General features: G+C 34.6%; 2 protein-coding genes across 2 annotated transcripts; one reads left to right on the top strand and one right to left on the bottom strand.

Moving 5' to 3' along the window:
• Positions 1 to 2149: 2149 nt before the first annotated feature.
• LOC115630778 lies at positions 2150 to 2939 on the bottom strand. The gene has a single exon (XM_030527433.1). The coding sequence runs from the start codon at positions 2937 to 2939 to the stop codon at positions 2583 to 2585; it is 357 nt and encodes a 118-aa protein (XP_030383293.1). The 3' UTR covers positions 2150 to 2582.
• A 3868-nt stretch (positions 2940 to 6807) lies between these two features.
• LOC115630725 lies at positions 6808 to 7284 on the top strand. The gene is made up of 2 exons (XM_030527380.1): positions 6808 to 6900; positions 6975 to 7284. The coding sequence occupies exons 1-2, from the start codon at positions 6890 to 6892 to the stop codon at positions 7267 to 7269; spliced, it is 306 nt and encodes a 101-aa protein (XP_030383240.1). The 5' UTR covers positions 6808 to 6889; the 3' UTR covers positions 7270 to 7284.
• Positions 7285 to 22460: the final 15176 nt, after the last annotated feature.

Here is a 22460-nt window from a genome sequence, read left to right as displayed (position 1 = left end):
TAACAGTAAAAAGCTTATATTAAAAAATTAAAGTCACAAACTTACCAGAAATCTAATCTACATATGTATTCCAACTTTTTTTGTTTAATACTTTAAAATGTACATGCAAAGTTAGCTGAACATAATATCTTCTGTTAGTTTTAAGATTTTAATTGATGCTAGCATTACATCTAAATAAAAATATACTTTTCAGGAATTGTTTTGCATAGTTGGCATTGAAATTGTACCAGACACATATGTGTCTGTGTCGAAAAGAAGCTTAATAGATATAGAAATTGCACTTGAACATTAATTGTAAAATTAAATTCTAACTGTACTGTTGAATCGAATAAAATGGTTTCCCGCTGACTGGTTATAGTGAACACATACCCGTATATAAGTACATGTATAAAGGGATGCACTCTGAAAAACATTTTAAAACTGAACAGAGCTGCTTATGACAATATAGACATAGGTATTAAATGTGCAACCTTACTTTGCTATAAAAAGAGCATGTTGTGTGAAAAAATGTCCATCAATCAACAAAAACACATTCATGTGCAGTTTTATTTTGGTTTTCATTTAATGAATATTTTGATTTTCATCTTGTGTGTGTCAATAGACAAACAAAATGTTGCTTGTTTTTTTTTATGAAATGAATTTAAAATATGAATTATACAATTTCATGCTGCGAACGCAGACTTAGTCCTCTTTTAATTAGGGAAAAACTTGCCGCGGGCATTTCTGTATAGATTGTTGTCACCAAGGGCGATTTTTTTGGCTCGAAAATATCCTTCTTGAACGGAAATGACATTAATGCTTAAACTAAGCGCGCTCCACTCGCCATTATAATTAAATGCGCGAATGGCGTTGGCACAGCAGGCACTCGACACACTCACACATACAAGTACACAGTCTTACAAAATAGTGCACAGTGCAAATAATTAGCATGGCTTGGAATCCTGTGAGTAATTAAGGTAAGTCAGCTGGTGCCACGCCTTTTGTTGTTTGTCATACACCTCGAGCTCCCCCACAGCAACCACCCACTGACCCACTCAGACCCCCTCACAATGTCGCACGGAAATTAAAGTTAAATGGCATAACGCGTGCGCTTTTTAGTCGTGGTTTTTTCTTCCCCTCCGTCCAGCTTGTCGTCCATTTTGTTTAGTGCTTTGTTAGCTGAAATGTTTACAACATTTTTAGCTATTAAACTACCATTTAAACTCTGTACATGTTTTAACAAGCTGCTGTTGCTGTTGCTGCTGCTGAGCAACACTCCTGCCGGCCAATTGGTGTCACACAACGGGCTAAAGTGCAACTTTAGTGTTAGGTCAGTTGTTAAGTAAAAAGGCAATTAGTAGCTGTATTAAATATCGTACTAAAAGTATGTTAGTAGTTAGTTTATATGCGAGTTGAGACACCTATTTTCATTGTTTGCAATTGTACCTTATCTCGGGAGAACACTTCAAAGATTAGACAAGCCATTTATTGCATGTGTGAATAGCTGGTAAGAAAAGGCTAAATTATTAATTGGAACAACAGTATTAAAAAGCTCAATGCAATAGCACAGAATATTGAAACAGTGCAAAATTGAGTTTTTCAATTTCAAATTAACGAACACAGCCACCAAGTAAGAAAAGGGAAAATAGAGGAAAAAAATTAAAGAAGCCATTTGTTGCTTGTGTGAATAGCTGGTAAGAAGAGGTTTGATTAAATTGGAAAAACAGTATTAAAAAGCTCAATGCAGTATCTAAAATATTGAAATAATACCAATTTAAGTTTTTCAATTTTAGCCACCAAGTAAGAAAAGGGAAAATAGGGAAAAAAATTAAACAAGCCATTTATTGCCTGTGTGAATAGCTGGTGAGAAGACGTTAAAAAACTTTAATTATTAATTGGAACAACAGTATTAAAAAGCTCAATGCAGTAGCAAAGAATATTGAAACAGTGCAAAATTGAGTTTCTCAATTTCAAATTAACGAGCCACCATGAAAGGAAAGGAAAAATGCCCCTCAAAGTTCTTGTTGATTGAAATCAGATACTTAAAAGTCAATAGCTCGAAAAATGATTTTTAAGTTTTAATCGCGCGCAGCCTGATTTTAAAAAACCAGATTTGAACATTATTGATCACGGCTTTTGAGTGTATTTGTTGTTATTTTATAACAATAAGTTTTTAAATAAAAACACTTCTTCAATCCGAAGTAAGATTTATTCACAACCATTTTTTATAATTGTTAAAAATTCTAAAAAACAGATCGAATTTTATGCCATCCACATATAGTTAATTGCTTTTATAAATCTTTTTTTTTTTTTACTAAAATGAAGAAATCATTTTTTCACATTCCAGTATAATATAACTTTTTTTTTTGCATTGTTGTCTAGTGTAAAGCTTTTTATATATGTATGTTTTATGGGGAAACAATAACTAAGATTTAACATTTCATAGATAATTTTCTATTTGCTTGCATAACACATAAGACCCTTGCTTAGAGACTTATTAGACATTTGGGAAATAGCACATATCTATATTCTCACTTGCTGTACCAAAATTGGTCAGTCACTGATTTCTCAATTCTTCTGGCAAATTGCAGCGTGTCAGCAGGTCAACGCACTTTGATGCTCTGCACTTCTATCCAAATCGCGGCACTGCACACAGTCACGTAGGCCACCACTATGATCAAGACTTGAACAGGGCTTGCGGTGAAAACATGTATTGCCATTAGAACGGTGCCAACAAGGAAGACAGAGGCGAGGAAGAGTACCATCATGATGGCATCCCAGTGACGATACCAGGCCATTCGCTTGTCCGGAGGCTGTACATAGGTGGGCTTGAGTGGACTATACTCCTCGCGATATTGTGTCTCGTAGCCGCTGGTGAAGTCAACATCGTCGAGGGCTCGCGGTGCGGATGGCGAGGCCGTTGCAGAAGGCAGCGCCGCCTTCTTCTCGTCCGTGTCCATTTCGAAACGCGGGTGCCAGTCAACTGAGCATGAAAGAGTGTTGCTCTGTTTGCTTGATTACCAATAACGCGCCAAGTTTATCACCAACAACACAGTTGCTGTTCTCTGCGTCATTATCACATACACATTTGTTCGAAAGGTGTTAATTGAGGCGACAACAACCACAACAACAACAACCTTAAAATACTACCTGTTATATATGTGCGAGCGACAATCTTTTTGTGTTACGCGCATTTATTGTGTTTTTTGTTGTTGTTATATCTCTATTTCAATTGGTGAGTCAGATAAAATACTTCACTGAATGTGAGAGCCGCTGATGAAGAAAGAGAGCAATAAGCGTTAGTTGAAACTACAATCTTATCAAGAATGTGCCACAAAATGTTTCGACGGTCAGCAACAAAAATGTGCCAATTAATGCATGCTGTGACGTTTTCAAACTTTGTATACAAAATATTCTCATATTCTGTTGATTTTTCTGTCAGCAGCAATCACAACAAAGTTGTTTGTGTGGGTGCTTGTTTATACTTGTATGTGTGTGTATATACATATGTGTGTTTGCTTTCGTCATGGATGGAACGCATTTCGTTTCTCGTTGTCATTTCACAAATAAACAAAGCATACAAATTCGTGAAGAATGTGGGACATATGCATACAAACTTACACCCACACAGAGAGACACACATACATGCGCTTGTGTACAGATGTGCAAAAATCTAAAGCTTGTCCATATATGTACATATGTATAGTACTTACTTGTATATACATGCATATATATTGGTGTGACTGCTTACACTGCCGTTTGAAAATGTCTGACCAATTGAGATCTTAGCTTTAAATTCGTCCCATTGCCAGGCATTTTGGTTAGGATATTTCACAAATTTGTTCATATTACTTGTATTATCAAACAAGAGAGAACGCTACAGTCGAGCAAGCCCGACAGTGAAATACCCTGTACCCAGGTACACTTCCGACATTAAGGTATATGCGCCCATAGCAGCAGCAAAAAGAGGAAGAAGAGCAAACTTGTTGCTGCAGTTTGGGGAGGTTGTACTGGAGAGAATTTGTTTCGCTAATAAGTTTTCTTAGAATTAACCGATTGAAATTTGAAACAAAAGTACTCTATTGTTTATGAATTATGTGTGCAAAGTTATGGTTAATGTAACTTTTGACGAAATTCTGTAGCGGGGGAAGGAGGGGAGGGGGGGGGGGAATTAAAAAATAAAATAAAATAAACTCGTCCTTTCTCGGACCTTGGAGAATCTGGATGCCAACTTTGGTTATTCTAGCTTTTATAGTTTCTGAGATCCTTGCGTTCATCCAGACGGACAGACGGACGGACGGACGGACGGGCATGCCTAGATCGATTTCTCTCGTCATGCTAATTCAGAATATATATACTTTATGGGGTCGGAGATGCTTCCTTCTGCATGTTACATACTTTGCACAAACCTAATATACCCTTTTTACCCTAAGGGTACAGGGTATAAAAACAATTATTACACCTTTCCCGACCGTCTTGAAAAATATTAGAGCAAGAATTTAATAATTTTAAATTTTAGAACTTCAACAGCAAATTTTTAGTAAATAATTTCTTTATTTTAAAGACCGATACAATCCGTCTTGCTTGCTCAATTTATATGTCGATTAATTCAAAATGTTTATTATAGTTTTTAGGGCAAAATCTTACTTTGAATTTAGAAAGGAAATTTTGTAAAAGGTATTCATATCGGACCAATTTTGTAGCATTTTCTATATAAAGTAAGATTGCCAGGATTGTTTATTATGCCGAAGTTGTTTTCCTAGTATTGTGTGAGATAAATAGAAGCTGCAAGTGTATATACTATAGATATATGTATAGTATATAGACATATGTACATACTATATAGTATATACATACATATATATGCATATGTAATTCAAATTGGTGAGTTTATATATGTGTTTAATCCAATATTCATTCAATATAATAAATACATACATACACATGTATTTAAGTATTATGTATTATAATATATGTTAATCGTTATTTTATATTTTATTTTACTATATTTCATTATTATTATATTTTATTCTTTCTTTATATAAAATCAACTATAGAAGTATGTGGAGAATATATAATAATCAGCAAATAAAATAAATGGGCTGTTGCATATAGATAAATTTGTTTTTAAAGGAATATTCGAAAATATATTAGTAGTAGTATACATATGTATGTAGTAAATGTGTAACTATCCCCCCGTAGGGAATATTATTACTTTACAGAAATTATTTTTGATTCTTAGATGTGTTGCTCTACTTTTCAGGGCAAAGTCCACTTGATGAAGCTATGTGAAAATTAGTGTGTTGCCCCTAAGTCGTATTTTAACGTCGATTTTCGAAACTTTCACGCAATTTGTGATTTTTTGTGTGAGTCCAGATTTGAGATGTATTTCCTTGTCGAAATCATACATACAGGTAGTCAGGCAAAAGGAAAGCCAAGGCAAGGCAATGCTTTATGGTCTCATCTCGTTACATTTCTTCATACTGATAAATAATATTTAAGAAGAATATACTTGTATAAGAATATATATGTATGTATGTGAATTTAAATAAGACTCTGCTGATTATTATATCACAAGCTTTGTTCTATGACAGTTCAATTTGAAAATAAATGACTATAATCTTGAACCACATATTGATTTCGCATGTTTTTTGTTTTAAAGCTTAAAATACATTTTATTTAATTTCGAACAGTTTTATTTGTACGCTTATGAATAATTGAGTTCAATGGATATAAGCTTCATTTTCAATGCAAACATAAATCCATTGTTGTTATTTGCGCAGTATAAATATTTGTTGTTGATATTTGTGCACACTTTTTTGTTGTTCTCTGCTTCACAAATGAATTGAAAAGCAATTTAGTTTAGACAGCTAACAGGCTGCGTGTAACATTTTGCGAAAAGGCAAACACAAATCGCCAGCCAGCCAAACCATTAGTTTTAATACCCTGTACCCAAAGAGTAAAAGGAGATGGACGCCTGGCAGACCCCACAAGTGCATATGCCTTTTATTAGTCCGTTCGTCTGGCAATATGAGCACAAGGATGTGAAAAAGTACAAGAATTAGAATAAACAAACAGCAGATGTACGAAAAATTATAAATTATTATACTTATTATACATATATTCTTTTAAGTTAAAATATTATTAAAAAAAAGACCTGAAAATATTGTAGTCAGCAAACGTCGAAAGCCGCCCCCTCTCCTCCTGCTTGGAGCTCGAATTTGTGAGCTACTTCAGTTTCGTAGCTTTTACGATTTGGACTCTGCATTTAAAGCCAATCATTCAGCTACTTTATATATACAAGTATATATATATATATACGTATATTAGTAATAATATGTAGCTGTCTATTGGTTCAACACCGTTTATTTTATTTGAAACAATTGTGGCGGGGAAAAAGTTGGTTACAGAGTATTCCAGAGTCGACTTTAATACTCTGCTCGTCTTTTCTCATACGGGCATATGGAAAGATAGACATACGGATATACAAGTAGTATTCGTACATATGTATGTATGTACTTTACACAAAATAATTTTATTTATAATGCTTACATTTTTTCGTGGAATTGGGAAATCTTGTCGATAACAACAAATTTATGTAAATGCACACACATTTCTATTTATTTATATGCAAGTGCATATATACATACATATATTACATATATTTTTATGTATGTGATGGATATTTCTTGCAACCCGATAGCCCAAAGAGCTCCCCAGAGCCCAAAGAAGAATGCTTGGCTTGCAAATCTGAAATCAGTGTTTGGAACTGAAAATAAACAAAAAGAGTTTCTCGAAATTCCTTCTCTTGGCCTCGGAGTGGTTGCGACAACGATTATGCCGTTTAGTTGCATCAGTTGTTCAATCGCGTTGCTGCTGCAAAGAGCATAATTTTTCGATCGTTTACATAATGAGAGTTTGGTAAATTGAAACATACTATATGCATAAGTTTGTCAATCAACGCGTAGTGCTCACATGTATGTAAACATTTAAAGTCAGGTGAAGCAAATGCTGTTGGATGCGAGCACAGAGGAGCTGGAAGTGGCCAATGATTGCGTCCTGGATGTGGCTCAACTGGAGGAGGCAGCCGAGCTGGCCGCAGCCCAAAAGGATGCCGTGGATTTGGAATCACCCGGCCGTGCGCTATTCCCCTGCAAGTCTCGCACACCTAACAGTCCGCCATTCTTTCAAAACTGGAGCACTGTGGGAATCGCAATGTGCGTGTTTTACAATTTTTGCATTGTTCTGTTGTTGCTAATTGGATTCCTAAAATTTAAGCAGGACAAATGAAATAAAATGCGGCGAGGCAAGAACAAAGCAGTGAGTTGTCAGTGTACTTGTACTTGTGTAGCAAAATGACTTTTTAACTTTGGCTCCAGCCAAAATGAGCAAACCACCAGGAACCAAATGCCAAATGAGCAGGAGCTGGAGCAGCAACAGCAACAGCAACAGAAACAGCTGCCACTAAACGCATTTAAACTTTGCCCTTGTCAACAATTTAAGTTGTTGCCGAACTCGTCAAAATGCAGGCATATCGCTTCAACGCCTGCCGTTGTACACAAAAGAAGAAAAAAAAATGTAAATAAAAAAACTTGTCGTCAGCAGCTTTTAGTGCTTCCCATTCGTATTACTCAATGCGAATGCGCAAAAGGGCAAAACTTTTATTTGTTGCTGGCCATTTGCATAATGCAAGGCACAGGCACGAGACATGAGGTGCATGGCCAAGTTAGGGGCGTAACTTTGAAGCGGTTCAAATCCTAGAGTTGGTTATAGCTGCCATATGGTCTTGGAACTAACAAATGCGGCTTTATTTGGCTATTGAGTGCGAATGCTTTATGAGCCATCTTAATTAATTGGTGTAAAGAGTACAAGCACAAAGGCTTACTCAAAGAATTGTATCGCAGCAGAAAGTTAAGCTTAAGTTTAACAAACAAATCAAAAACTTTCCAATAGATAAAGAAAGCTAAAAACAAAAAATAATTGAACTAATTGAAATTTAAACAATCTCTGTTCTAGATAAGATACCACAATTAAGTGGTCGGCATAACCAAAGAAATTTCCAGCTTTTTAACTATTGCTAGTTGTAAGTCGTCTCTGACGAAGATTTAAAAAAAGGTTCAAAATAGATGTGGTCGGCATAACCAAAGAAATTTCCAGCTTTTTAACTATTGCTAGTTGTAAGTCGTCTCTGACGAAGATTTAAAAAAAGGTTCAAAATAGATAACTTTCAAAAACTGTTCCCTATATTGTACTTCTCCTCGTTTTAAGCAGTTTATGAATTTTTGATTGATTCTAAGAGGTTGTTTTGTGCCACAACAAACAATTTTTTTAAAAACGTATTTGTAAAATGGGATGAGTTCCAACTTTTATTTAGAAGAAGACCTTAAACTATAACTAACCAAGATGCACATGATTCGTTATTCAGTGTTTATGAATCATATTCTTAACAATCAATCCATCGAAACAGGATCATGGTTAAAGTAGAGATGCATAAAGAATGGATTGAGAATTGTTTTAACCAATGTTTAACATTTTTGCAATAAATCTTCATTTTTTATAGAATCGACTAATCGTATAAAATTAAATGCATACTGAAATAAGTAAATTTATTTTATTTTGGAGAAAATTGTGAAAAATAGAAAAAAGATCGATGCAGTTAACATCGATTATTTTGCAGCATTACTTTGAAGACTCTTCGAAGAAGAAGAATCTGAAAATGTTTTGCACATCTGAAACCAAAGGTGTGTTATTTTCCGTAAACATAATTGCGGTAACAATAGTTTTCGTGACAGTGTGCTGCGCCTACGGCTGGTAGCAGTGCATTTTCTCGTGCCGTGTCACGCCAGTCCACCGGCCACTTGAATTATGAATAATGTGCGCCCTTAGCATTGCCAAAAATCGTTCTGAGGCGCTGGAGGGTTTTGGCAACGTGCCGTCGCATTCAACGTATTTCATGGTGTTGTCGGCAGGGACTGTGATGGCGGTTCCAAAGTTTTGCCGCCACAATTCACGAAAATTTCGCACAGCCAGCGGTCAGCCAAAGTCGAAGGCGCAACTTTTGTTGCAACTTTTTGCGGACGCAGTTTTAAAATTGTTTTGAGCTCCGCTCTCATCGCCATCGCCTTGCGTTTTAATTCTGGTAATTTGCTGAGTGCTCGACAAATATATATAAGTATTATACTATATATGCATGCATACTTGTGTAAGCTTGCAGATATTCATTATACCTTGGCATTATCTGTCTGGGTGTGTGTGTGTGTGTGTTAGCTTTGGCTCGTAAATCTTGAAGTAATTTTTACTTTCGACGGCATCAAGGATTTTAAATATATATGTTCTGGTCCACTTTTGTGCGCATGCCGTGTCGTTATTCAAATCTAAGTCCACACTATGCCATAGCCAGGAGCACGATAAAAAGAATCAAAATTCATGACGCGCTATGCGAGAATTATAGCGACTTACTTGATGATGGCTTAAAAGTCGCTACCGTTGCGCTGCCGATGCTGCTGCTTCTACTGCCACTGCTACTGCTGCTGGCACTGCTACTGCTGCTGCTGCTGCGCCAGCATTTGTTTGTTGTTGCAAACTTTTTCCATCAAAAGTTTCGGTTTTCGATACGCTTCCTGATGCCAGCTCCTGTTCGCTTCCACGTCCACGTCGACGCCGACGTCGGTGCCACTGTAAAGTGCCACTTCCGCTTTGCGTCAGTGCACACCGCTGCGGAGCGTGCACAAAAGTGTGACTGAAGTGGTTTGTTCGCTGTGGCTGTGGCTGCGACAACGATGGCGACGACGACGACGAAGCCGGCGACTGTAGGCACACTGAGGTGTTAATTAACTGGGGGCAACAAAAAAATTTTAAATGCGGCGCCACCAAATTAATGAGAACGGCATGAGGGTGGGGCGTGTGTGTAATCCACACGCCGCCCAACATTCGCTCGAATATGTTGGAATTAAAATGTACGTTTGTTTGATAAAACATGCAGGTGCTTTCACAAAAACCAGAGTACAGTAAAGTACCGCTGCCCTAACTATTTAGCTTCTATAAAAGTACCACTAATTTTTAAATCGGAAAATAAGAGTTATAATCACCGAACTGTGCCAAATTAAAAAATTCATTCAAAGCATACCTAAAGTAAATGGTTTTACTTTTTTATTTTTATATCTTTAATTTTATTTTATGTCCCAAATATTGACTGACGATATAGGTAAAACAATACAAAAGTTATGAAAAAGCCTGTGTTGGAAATATTTAATTAAAATACGATCATATCTAATATCTATATATCTATCTAATAAACGCCCCCGACTCGATTAGAGGTATTTTATTTGCCTTTCGAACACCTTTGCCCCTAATCGCAGGCAAACATTTCAAATAAAAGAAAAAATGATCAAAGAATGGAAATTTAAAATTAATTAAAAGCCTAATTTAAAAATGTAATAATTCAATGAAGAAATAAAAGAACATATAAAAAATAAAAAAAGGAATCTCTGGCGAGGTGGGGGAGGATTTATTAGCCAGTCCGGGAAGCTTTCCCCCATCTCACAACCAAGACGGGGCAAATGAGTTTAAAAAAGCGTTTAGAATATGTATTTAGCTTATGCATATTTTGTTTAAAGTAACCTCTTTTGTGCTAGATAGATTGTAAGACTAAACGAAATTGACGAAAAGTAAGTAAATATGCAATTTCTTTTCAAGAAAAAATTTAAATTTAAAATTTGAAAATCCCTAAACCATTCAGAGAAAGTGGGTTTTTATGATCATAGAAATATATGGCTGTAAAAAAGTTCAACAACGGAAAACTTGAATAGTTTGATTCAGCGCGACTTAGCTGCATAAGATAAGATCGAATCTTCTCACACTTTGTTTTCTGTTTTAAGCGAAATTAACGGCTTCTCTGACGCATCAATTAGCTGTGCCTCTATGTTTAAAAAAATTTTAAAATGTAACTTTTGTTTAACACTTTGTCATATTTTTGAGCTGCCATCGAAGCTTTACTTTAAATTTAGAAGATAGCACGAAGTTATTTCTTTGTCAGTGTGTTAATTTATTAAAAAATTGAATATAATTTACAACTGCTGTCTCTCATAGTTAATTGAGGTTTATTAAGTAATTTAATTGGCTTCCAATTTAATACATATGTATGCAAGCAGCCAACTTTCAATTGTCAATAACGTTTTGTTGGCTATCGTGGTATCTGCATGATTCGTGTTTGCATTTAATATTCAATGAAGCTATTAATTTATGCAAATATGTGCGAAATTAATGAATGACTTGAACAAAGTAACGTTTTTTTTTTTGCTTAAATTTGCATGTAATTAACAGGTTATTTGAAATTTCAATTATAAAATTGAAAATAACCCTGTGTGGATGCATGCAAAATATTTCCCTCAACCCATTTTCAGAAAAGTTATATTCGAACTTTACAGTAGGTACCAGAAACTAATGCTTATACTAGTATGTATATGTGTAGGATTTGATATTTAGGGCATTAGGAAAAACGAAAGTGGCTTTAATTCTGATTTAATTTAGAGAGAGGTTTCATGACGCAATTGAATTTTATTGGTGCTTCCAATTTGGAGAAGGTAAGCTTAGGTTGCGATGACTGGTGATATTTTTTATTGGCATCTCCGTAAGGTGTTTAGAAAGGGTTTCTTTAAAGTCACAACTTTCACCTGCTTAGTGATGAGAAGCACGCAAGTGTTTGATTCTTTTTGTTAAACATTGTTAATTGCTGTAAATTGAATGGTTCACTTTGTATTTTAATTTTGCAATTAAATGAAGATTTATATAAAAAATACATTTATTATAATATTTGTAAAGTTTTTGTATATGGTTCAATTCCTTTCGGGAATAGTGCCAGATGTATAAAATAACACTCCTTATTAATATTGATAGTCATAGTCTAAACTAATTGTTGGGACGCACCCAAGTGAAAAAGCTCAAAGACTGGATTTTTAAAATAACTTATTCTAATTTGGTGTTCTTCAGACAACTGTACCTTCGCAAGTGATTAATGAACACTAATTAATTATCTTAAGTTCTTATACAAACAATGCCAACAGACTTAAACTATTAATATTATTGTGCGCAGCAATGCTTCTGAACAGACTTTGCTTTTCATTAACATAGTTAAGCTATTAAACAGTATTTATGTAAAATGATTATTCCTGTAAAAGTGTTACTTTTTGTAGTATTTGTTCGTTCGCGAATTCTATAATTAATATTGAAGTGCATTAATTTTCGTAGGTCGTGGGAATTGCGAATTCGAAGGAAAGAGCTTAAACCCAAATAGTATACTAAGTAACGGCCTCCAACAAGTTGTTTCTCCTTTTAATCTTTATTTGAAATCCATCCTAGGTAGGAGAATTCTTTAATTTTATGATAACCTTGTTCAATTATGGTTTTGTCATGCTGATTGTGGCGTAATTACAACCGCGTGCCTACTCAGGAACAAACTTACATTGTGAGTAGCTAATGAGAAAGGGGAGGTCGACGGGATAAATCCTTTTGATGCGCTGTTGGCTGTTGTCCAGTAGTATATTAGAAATGTTAAATCTACGTTTATTTGAGTTACTAATTTTATATACGGGCTCATACAGCTACAAAGTGCTTCATGAGTAGTTACCAACTGTTCATGTCTCTAAGGAATAAATGCCAGGACTTCTTAATTCCGTCAAAAACAATGCATGTTTTCTTTTACTATATATCGCTAACCTGGCTAATGATAAATTTTTCCTCTGCTCCTAGGCCAAATTTAATAAATATATAGCATTGCTCTATACTAGGAAATACTTATATGCCTAATGGCAACAAGCCTTTAATTCAAGCTCACACCTTAAGGCCAACAATGCTCGACCATATGGCAGAATGGTAGACACGGAAACACAAGAGGGGCCCGTCAACATGCTGACTCATTAAGTCGCAGCAAGACAAATGATCCAGAGTACTTGAAAACGTCTGTGTAGTTCAATAGTGTATCGATTTGTGAAATGTTTGTCGTCATCTATGTTGGCCTACTACTTAAGGCTTATTAGTTTTCCACACCCCAGCAGACAGACACGCTACAACATGAAAATGTGTGCGTGGGTGTGTTTGTGTGTGTGTGAGTGTGTGTGTGTGAGTGTGTGTTGAGCCCACACAACACTAAATCAATTGTGCCAAGTGTCTGTTGTGACATATTCAACTAATGATGATAGATCAAGCATACTCTTAGTCAGTCACTCACACGGTGCTGGCCAACTGAGCTACGGACTGTTAAAGGCAAAAGGAAGCTTAACACTGCATCCTTGGACAACGACAGCGTAACTAATTTCAGTCTGTTTCTGCCTCCCTTTAGCTCCCCCACCACCTAATGAAGGGCACTAAGTCGCTTAGAGAGCAACATGCCAACATGTCAGACGCATGGCTTTCCGCATGGCTCAAGTGACAGGCACAAAACAAGGGGAATGTCTCATGTTCATTGTTTATTAATTGGATTTAATGTGAATGCAAATTATGTGTGCCGGGCAACAATACTCCTTTATTTATATACATACAAGTATAATGTGGACTGTAGTGTCATTGCAGATACGGGCAGGACACGGCCATCTTTTCTTTATTTATTCTATTTAGAATATCAACAATAATTCTGTCGATTATATAATATAAAAATTTAAACTAAGCTTTAGAGATAAGAAAGCCTAACACAAAGCTGTACAATAACGTCTATTAATGCCTTCGACACGTTGGGGAATTTTTTTTTTTGCCAGTTGGCATTTCGACTAAAATTAAAAATGCAAGACTATTTTGCATTAAATTAAGCATTTTGTAAAATGAGCTTTAATTTGTATTTCAATTAACATGCGCATATGGCAGATATATATTGGTTATCTAAGAATTGATTTCAATCTGCCTTGTACCCGAAAGGTAAAAAATGTATATTAGATTTGTACAAAGTATGCCACATGTAGAACTTATATAGTACTATATATATTAGAATATATATACACGTATGCAATATATATTGTTCGTGGGGTCTGCCATGCTTCCTTCCATCTGCAAAATTGTTCACTTTGCACAAACCTAAGTACATTTCAGGTACCCTTCAGGTAAAGAGTATAAAAATAATAAAAATGGTTCCTTGTTGGAGAAACATATAGTAGCTTTTTTAAGTCCAAACTTAAATCAGCCAATAATAAATTAAAATAACTAAAGTAGTTTTCTTTGGTGCCAATGGTTTAACTCTGTATAATCATTTTCTCACTAAAGTAGAGACGAAGCAGAATGTGAAGCCTTTGCGTAGTAATTGCGCAATCTTTACAAATGGCTATTACTTTCTTTCTTTTGCACAAATACCACAGAAATTATTTCGAGCGTTTATGTCATAAATTAGGCAAAATAATTTCAACAGCTTTTTAATTAACATAACATAAATAATGTAATGTGGTTGTGGTTTGTACGATGCATGGTGCCGTTCGTTGGTGTTGAATTTGTGGGTTGGGCTGCGCATTTTTGTTTCAAATTGTTTAAATTGTATTTATAAAGGACACATGCATTAAGTGACAGCATAACAATGGCATTTACAAACGAACATACAACCATGCACACACATACTACAGTTTTTTGTGTGTAAATAGTTAAGCAAAAATATGTGAGGCATGCGGCCGTTGGGTGACGGCTTTTGTTTGTCACATGTTGTAGCATTCTTGGATTAAAGTTGGAAAAATATTTGTTCAAAGGTAATATTTTTAACATAATTTAAAATCTCAATTAAAAGCAAGTAAGTTTTAATGCGATAAATCGTCGAACAATCAGTTAAGTTGTAAGTACAGATATCATAAGGGACTTTTTGAAGAATTCCATCAATTTTTTCAATCTACGTGTTTAATTAAAATAAATGTGCTATAAATAAGAGTCAGTCATGAGAAGATAAATCCAATGTAACACTTAATCAGATGTTGAATATTAAATTACATTTTCGATCAGTAACGACAAAGGATTAATAAGTTTTTGTGTTGGTTATAATGTGAAATTATGAGGATGTCTGAAAACGAATTCAATATTGAATGCTACTGCTCCTAAAAGGGTTAAAAGGGCTTATTAGGCTTGTGAAAATTATTTACAGGTAGTGGGAAGAATCACAGACTTAATTAAGTATATAAATCGATCTAGACATGTCCGTAAATGAACGCCTGGCTTTCTGAAACGGCTAAACTTGGTGTGTAGACTCTTCTGGACAACACGAGTTTATTTTATTTCTTTTAATTATCACACATTCCCCCTCTAAATAATTTCGTTAATACTGTCCATAATTCCAAAGCTACATAAACCCAACTTTACATTGGTTTGGTATTAAATCGGTTGATTCTAAGAAAAATTATTACCAACATAATTTTCATTTCTATGCCCAACAATTGGACTTGCTTGAGTGCAGCATTACTTGTATCTCTTGTTTAAATTCTCAGCAACTGATTATTGGCAAATTTCTTTACTGTTGAAATAGCTTTGACATGGAGGATAAGAATATTTTCTACCTTATTATCAACTTAACCAAATGAAAAAATCCCCCATAGTTAATATAATTCTATAATTAGAAAAGCTTATTCACCAAAACTATTTGGAAATACTTATTATAGAATATTTTAGTTTAAAAGTTCAATCCTTAGTTAAAGTCCACCACTGCCGTTGCTTTCTCCCACAGTTTTGTTTACTCGTTAGATTTGATGTCTGTGGATCGGAAATATAAGCGGTATACTTAAGCACATAGTATTTGTATAAAGATCAATGACAACATCAGACATATATTTAATGATATACTTCAAATCCAAATCCACTCCTCTATAAACAAAGCCTAATAGCCATCAATATATTATTGCGGTGCGGAAGAGTTAAACGATAATTAACAAATCACGTAATTATTTAAATTAGATGCTTAACAGCAGGTTCATTAAATACTAACAAACACTAAATAAGCAAATTTAAAATTGCCTGACTAAATGTGCTTTTAAATGAATAGAAAAATGATGGACCGCAAATGAGAAATTTGGCTTATTAAATAAAGCAAAAATTAAATGTAACCGAAATGCGAATTAGGTCAGAGGCGACAGCAACACCAGCAGCCACAAGTGAAATAAAAAGTAGAGGAATTTAATTAAATGAGCACATAAATTATGCAATATAATGACACACTCACTCGTACATACATACGTACATTTCATTGCATACATTTAGGCTTAAGCGCCGGGCCTCGGGCAAACGCGCGAACACATACACACATGTGCACAGTCATAAAATTATATCCAAATATTTAGGTGTGTTCTGCATATTGTTCAAGTGTTGAGCCGTCGCAGCACGATCCAATGAAACGAATTTATAATTAAAGGGCTTGCTGAAGTGCTCCGAAAATGTTGGTATTTAGAGATAATTTTTTTTAAAGTTTTTTTTTATTTATTTGGGTTCTATAAGAAAATCTAAGTATCTAGTTTTTATTAAAGAGACTATGTTTTTATACGTTGTGTAATCAAAAATATCCACCAATTAAGTTACAAATATTCGCTATCAAAAGTATTAAAATTGTTATTGGTAATGTACTTAATTCTGTGGGTAAATGTATATGCTTTACAAAATAGTTTCTTATTTTTCTTCACGTGTTGGCACTATATACAAATCCTGTATTGTTTCTTTGTGATATGACTTAGGTATACGTAATCGCAGAATGCCCCCTGGTACAAGAGAAGCACAAATATCGAAAAGACCTAGGAGTACCCAAAGCTGGTGACAGCCTTAAGGAGCGGGCTGAGTCGGGGCGGCTACTGACGCAGGTAAGTGTCTTCGCAAGGCGCAAGAAAGGAGAATCGACTCTAAGAAGGAGGATCTTGCTAATCGAATTTTATTATAAATAATGAATAATAAAATAAGTCTAAGCTCCTAATTTACGTTGTATTTATAATGTTGTAAAAGTTAAAATTGAATTAAATTAATAATAACAGTACAATTAAAATTTTTAACTTTCCAAAACGACCGAACAATAAACATCTAATAACACGTTCTGCGGACGCCCTTTAAATAGAAATTCAACAAAGCTATTTGAGCATAGTATACCTACAAGTATTATAGTTTCAGAGTTCGAAAAATGATTTATAATTTATTTATATTTGTTTATTTAACACCTTGCAAGTGCAATCGGATTGGAAGCGAAATGTAGAATACACCTGATTACGTTCTGTGTGCACCAAAAAATATGCAACATCACGTTGAACCCAGGCTTGATTATTAATGCAATTGCACTCGTGGCAGCGGTGACAGAAGGAACCGCCGTTGCCACTCGTAGACCGCAATCATTTCCTGCTCTCATGATTACGCATTATTATTGCTCTGATGTCAACGGCGCAGTCGACTCTGACAATGCACAGTGGTGAGCATTTTAAATCTAATCCAAAACAAATATTTGTTGCATTTTGAAAATGAATATTTTAGAAGCAAATATCACCCGGTTAAAAAATGAATTCCATTCAGTATTAAATGTAACTAATTAATAAAATTAAAAGCACTTGTAAATTTAAAATTTCTTATATCGTGTGATCTAAATCGATAATGACAGCTTTATGATATAGTGATCTGACATAGTCGGTCTCGACTTGCTCCGTGTACTTCAAAAAGAAGCCCATCTGCAAAGTTTCATCGCGATTTGGATTTGTCATGTTATACAAGTAGTTATCTTAAAAGTGGTGTTCTATTCTTTCTTCTTACACACCAAAACAATATATACATACACTGTTCAGTGATGGGTGGAATAATACAATATTTATTTATTTGTTTATTTAATGCTGGCTTAAGATTAAAACTTCAAGCTAACAGGGTTTTAATAGATATGACTACCAGGTTCTTAAGCTATTACAATCAATGAAAGATTATGTGCAAGTAATTAAAAATGAAACAGGATATGCAGTTTTGAGATATGTATACATGAATATTTGCAATATTATATTTGTATTAAGTAAGTAGCGGCATAACTTAAAGAGTAAGATTTAAATTTTATCATAAATTTGAGCTTTTTGAAGGCTTAAGTACCTTATATGTCTATGTGCATTGCAAACGAATATGTGTGTAATTTTTTAGTATGTAAAGAAATCAAAACAAAAATAATAGCTTCTGACAGAGCAAGGGCAAAAAATACATTTTCGGCTAAAACTTTATTTAAAGTTGTGCTACTAAGAAACGGTCTAAAAGATTGCGAGGAGGATGCGATAGGAGGAGATCAAAATTCCAGGAATCACAAGAGAATTTTAACGATATTTGTTTCCTAACTTGGGTCTTAGGATAACCTGAATGTAAAGTGTTATAAAACTTGAATACTTTCGGAAATATCGATAAGACGGACACGTCCACAATGACTCGTCTGGTATGGTAGAGTTGAAAAATATTAATTTGAATTATTTAAAATAAAAGTAGTTAAATACAGTTAATTAAACACATCAAAGAAAAATCTTGTGTTTTTTATCAAATTTTATTTTACTTAGTCATCTAAGTTTACAGACGAAGAGACGAATATGCCTTCACCGATTCACCACCACATACAGATCCAGAATATATACATATACGAGCGCTAGTACTTTGTGGTCCTGCCAGGTCCCTTTTTTGGGTGTTAAATACGTTCGTAATCAATCAAATCAATATATTTTAAACAGAGTACAGAAACTGACAAGCCTGTTAGCTTTGATGAACGTTTGGCCTTCGGATACGACTGATCCCACATACACCAAACTTGTTAAGTAGGCTCTTCTAATCCCTAGGCAACACGAGTATATTTAAAGTTTTCTTTTATTATTTTGTCCACTAGAGTATTTCGTCGATTTTGCTTAACATCCAAAGCGATATACTTCCAAGCAGGATCAGTGGGTTAGTTTCTACTTGATTGTTTCTTTTTGATTTTGAAATGAAGTGGAAGGTTGTTGCAGGATCTTTTGCTGGCGGCCTTAACATTATATCTAGTTGTAGTTTCAGTTTTATTTTTATATGTATTAGGAAGGTGGTTATGTGGAAATTAAATAATTTGTTTAATTTACAGGAATAATTGAATCAAGACCTTTAAAATTGAGTGCAGTTAACGCAAAACTTTCGGACACTGTGCGTACGCAGCTATGCTTACAATGTTGCTGGGCCCACTATGCAGGCATTTTGTTTTTGCCATTTGCTACTAAGTATGTTTGTTTGTGCACGCATATCTGTGGGTGGCAGTGGGCGTGTTACTGTTTCAATTTACAGGCTTGTTATTCACACGCATACCAATAATTTTCCACATTTACACACAAATTCATATACATAGTATACTGATATATATGGTATATATGTATGTATATAGATAGACAGAGAGAGACAGAGAGAGAGAGAGAGAGAGAGAGTGGGAGAGAGAGTGGGAGAGAGAGGGAGAGGAAGGTAAACGACCCTAGACAATGTTGCGCTTGGTTTGTCCCTGGCCAGTTTCCGTTTGCTGCTTGTTTAAAGCAGTTTGCACATTGCCGCCATCGCTGCTGTTCCCCTTGTAGTTGTGTTTATTGTTGTTGCTATTGTTGTTATTATTATTGTTGTTGCTGGCATGCTGTTGCCGTAATAATGCCATTGTTTATGTTGTTCATGTTGGCATTAATATCATTGTAATTTCAATATTTAGTCAACCACTTAATAACGTGGCTTACTAATGATTATTAATTATTGCTTAATGTTTGTGTGCGGCTTGTTGCACAATGTTTGGCGTTTTGTTTTGGCCGCACTTGTCTGTCTTGTCCAAATTGATGTCTGTCCGTGTAGTAATGTATGTGTTGGTGCCATTGGCTAACCTCAACCGCATATTACACAGACATTATGTTTTGCTAATGTCACGCAGCTGAGTCATTATTATAGGTCCTGTTAGCTATTGCAGATCAAATGCACTTAAAACAATGCTTAACGGATATACAGAATTTGACATCTCAAGATATATAATGCAACAAAGTGGAATTAGTTAACATTATAAAGTGTGCCCAATGATGTCTATTTACAATACTATTATACTTGTATGTATCTATGCTTGTACATATGTATGTAGCAAGTTCATTGTTTGCTTTATCTCCGAATGCTCTCACTTCACATCTCTGATAAACTCAGTGGCCATTTATTACGTATACACCAGAAGACACATGCAAAATTGCTCGAAGCCATACTAATTACGCACTCCACTCCACGCACCGACAATTAAAGGCCATTTATTATCTTTGCCTAGCATGAATTATAGCTACTAATTAAATCACGCAAAATTACAGGCACGCACATTAAATAAATTGTAAAATCGCACGCAGCCTAAGTCGAAATTCCCCCAGGAATTCAGCACCTAGTGTTGGCAGGTGCTTATATAACGGCGCGCACGTCGAAAACTGAAAGTAAATACACTCAGACATAACCACAAGCCCATTCAAAGATAATGGAAATGGGTGTAAATGGGCCTAGTAGAATTTCAGATGACTCGAGTGGTGTTAAAAATGTTATTTTCATATAATCGCGTTCAAGCAATTATAAAATAAATTTTCTTAAAACAAACAAGATAAACGTACTTGTCCGGTTTTTAATAATACATGCAACAAAGTGTGAAGAAATTATTAAATTGTAGAAAATAATCAATGAAATAGTTGATTTATAAACATCAGTAAAGGTTTTAAAAACAAAGCGTCCATTGATAAAATAATATAACCATAATATATAATATATAATTTACCAAGAGCGAACATTTTTAGAGATTTTACTTTGCCGTAAATCATGATTTGCATTTTCATTTCAATATTGAAAATATTAAATAAGTAACTATGGATTTGATTTCATTTCGAATGAGTACTATATGTGTGGATACATTTTTTCAAAAGCAAGAGCAAGAACAGGAAGTGTATGAATTATTTACAGTCAAGAAACTTGTATGGTTTTTTGCTGCACTTTTTTTTAAAAAAATATGTGTTACCTTGACACCAGTATTGTAATTATTTGCTGATGTAATTCGAATAATAGTGGATAAGCTTGTCATGTCGTCAATAATGTAGAGCGATGCCTGTTTTACCAGTTCTTGTCTAATTGTTTGTATTTTGACAATCAAACTCGCCTGCAATATTAATTGAGATTCGCTTTTATTGTCCCTGTTTAGAGGAATATAAATAATGTACAATGTGCAATTGTAACAATGCCACCAAAGGACTACCTTCATATGTTGACAAAGCGGGTTACAAATTGTAAATAGTTAAGCTGCGTGACTTTTAAATAGAAAACTGAGGAATATATAAATAAATAAAAATATAAATAAAAAATTGAAAGTGTTAAAAAAAATCAATTGATATATAATTGTGGAATATGTTTAAAGTGGAAGTAGCTGTTCATTTCAAGTATAAAATAGACAAAAATCTACTCTTGTCAGCATTAGCTTACAAAAAAGAATTAAAATTCAAGAACAACTAAAAAAAATAAAACACATACAAGTATGTACATACAAGTAATAGCAATAATAAAACACAGCAAAAAGAAACTTTAAATTTATATTTATATATAAATAAAAGTGTAGCTATTGAAATATTGTGCTATAAAGTAAAATAGAACAAATAAGAATATGATTTAATTAGAAATGTATTTAGATAAAAATATATTTTGCTAAGGTGTAGTGATATCGATCCAAATATTAAATGACTAGCGTGCTAACTTAAAAGTAAGCTACACCTTTTAACGCTGGAATAGAGATGTCAAATAAATAAATAAGGAAAAATAAAAAGCAATATAGTTTAACTCAGATTTAAACTATTTTAAAACAGAGAAGAATAGAAATCTTGTTTTTAAAATATTAGTAAGGTGTTGCTCAATTGCTGGTATGCTCGCTGAGTTGATGATGATTATTTTCATATGCTTTAATATTTTATTATTTTAATGTACCATCACAGACACGTAACTGATTGATTGATGACTCACCATATTACTAAAAGTAGCAAAGTTACTTTAAAAGTAAGAAAGTCTGCTTTATAGTATGTGCCATATGCGCAATAGTTGAATGAAACAAATGCTGCAGAAACTACCACAAACTTGCATTTAGCCTCACTGCAAGCATGTTCGTCATGTTTCAGTTACTTTCCCTTGACTGTAGAAACAATTTGTGCAGCATTCTTATATTTTCACATCAGCATTTGCATGTGTGGCGCAGCATGGCAAGCACTAAGCTGCCGCAACAACAATGTTGCTTGGCACGCCCCAAAAAATCCACGCACATCTCTAAGTCGGGACGCTGGAGCATGTCAGTTGGAGGAGTGGCAGGCGAGGCAAAATACGCGTTAAATGTGCAAAGCGTGTGGCACGCGCACAGATTGGTGGGAAATGGTAATGTAGCAGAGTGAAATACTCGTAGGGTGGAGTAGAAATGGAAGAGATGGCATGGAAGAGTGGGCAGGAGCGGAGACTGAGGTCGGCGATGGGAGCGCCGTGTGAATATGTTGTCAAATTCTCAT

Source organism: Scaptodrosophila lebanonensis, unplaced genomic scaffold, assembly GCF_003285725.1.
Source record: "Scaptodrosophila lebanonensis strain 11010-0011.00,11010-0021.00 unplaced genomic scaffold, SlebRS2 tig00001410-arrow-pilon, whole genome shotgun sequence".
In the NCBI taxonomy this organism is placed as follows: domain Eukaryota; kingdom Metazoa; phylum Arthropoda; class Insecta; order Diptera; family Drosophilidae; genus Scaptodrosophila; species Scaptodrosophila lebanonensis.
This window is presented reverse-complemented; position numbering and strand designations above follow the sequence as displayed.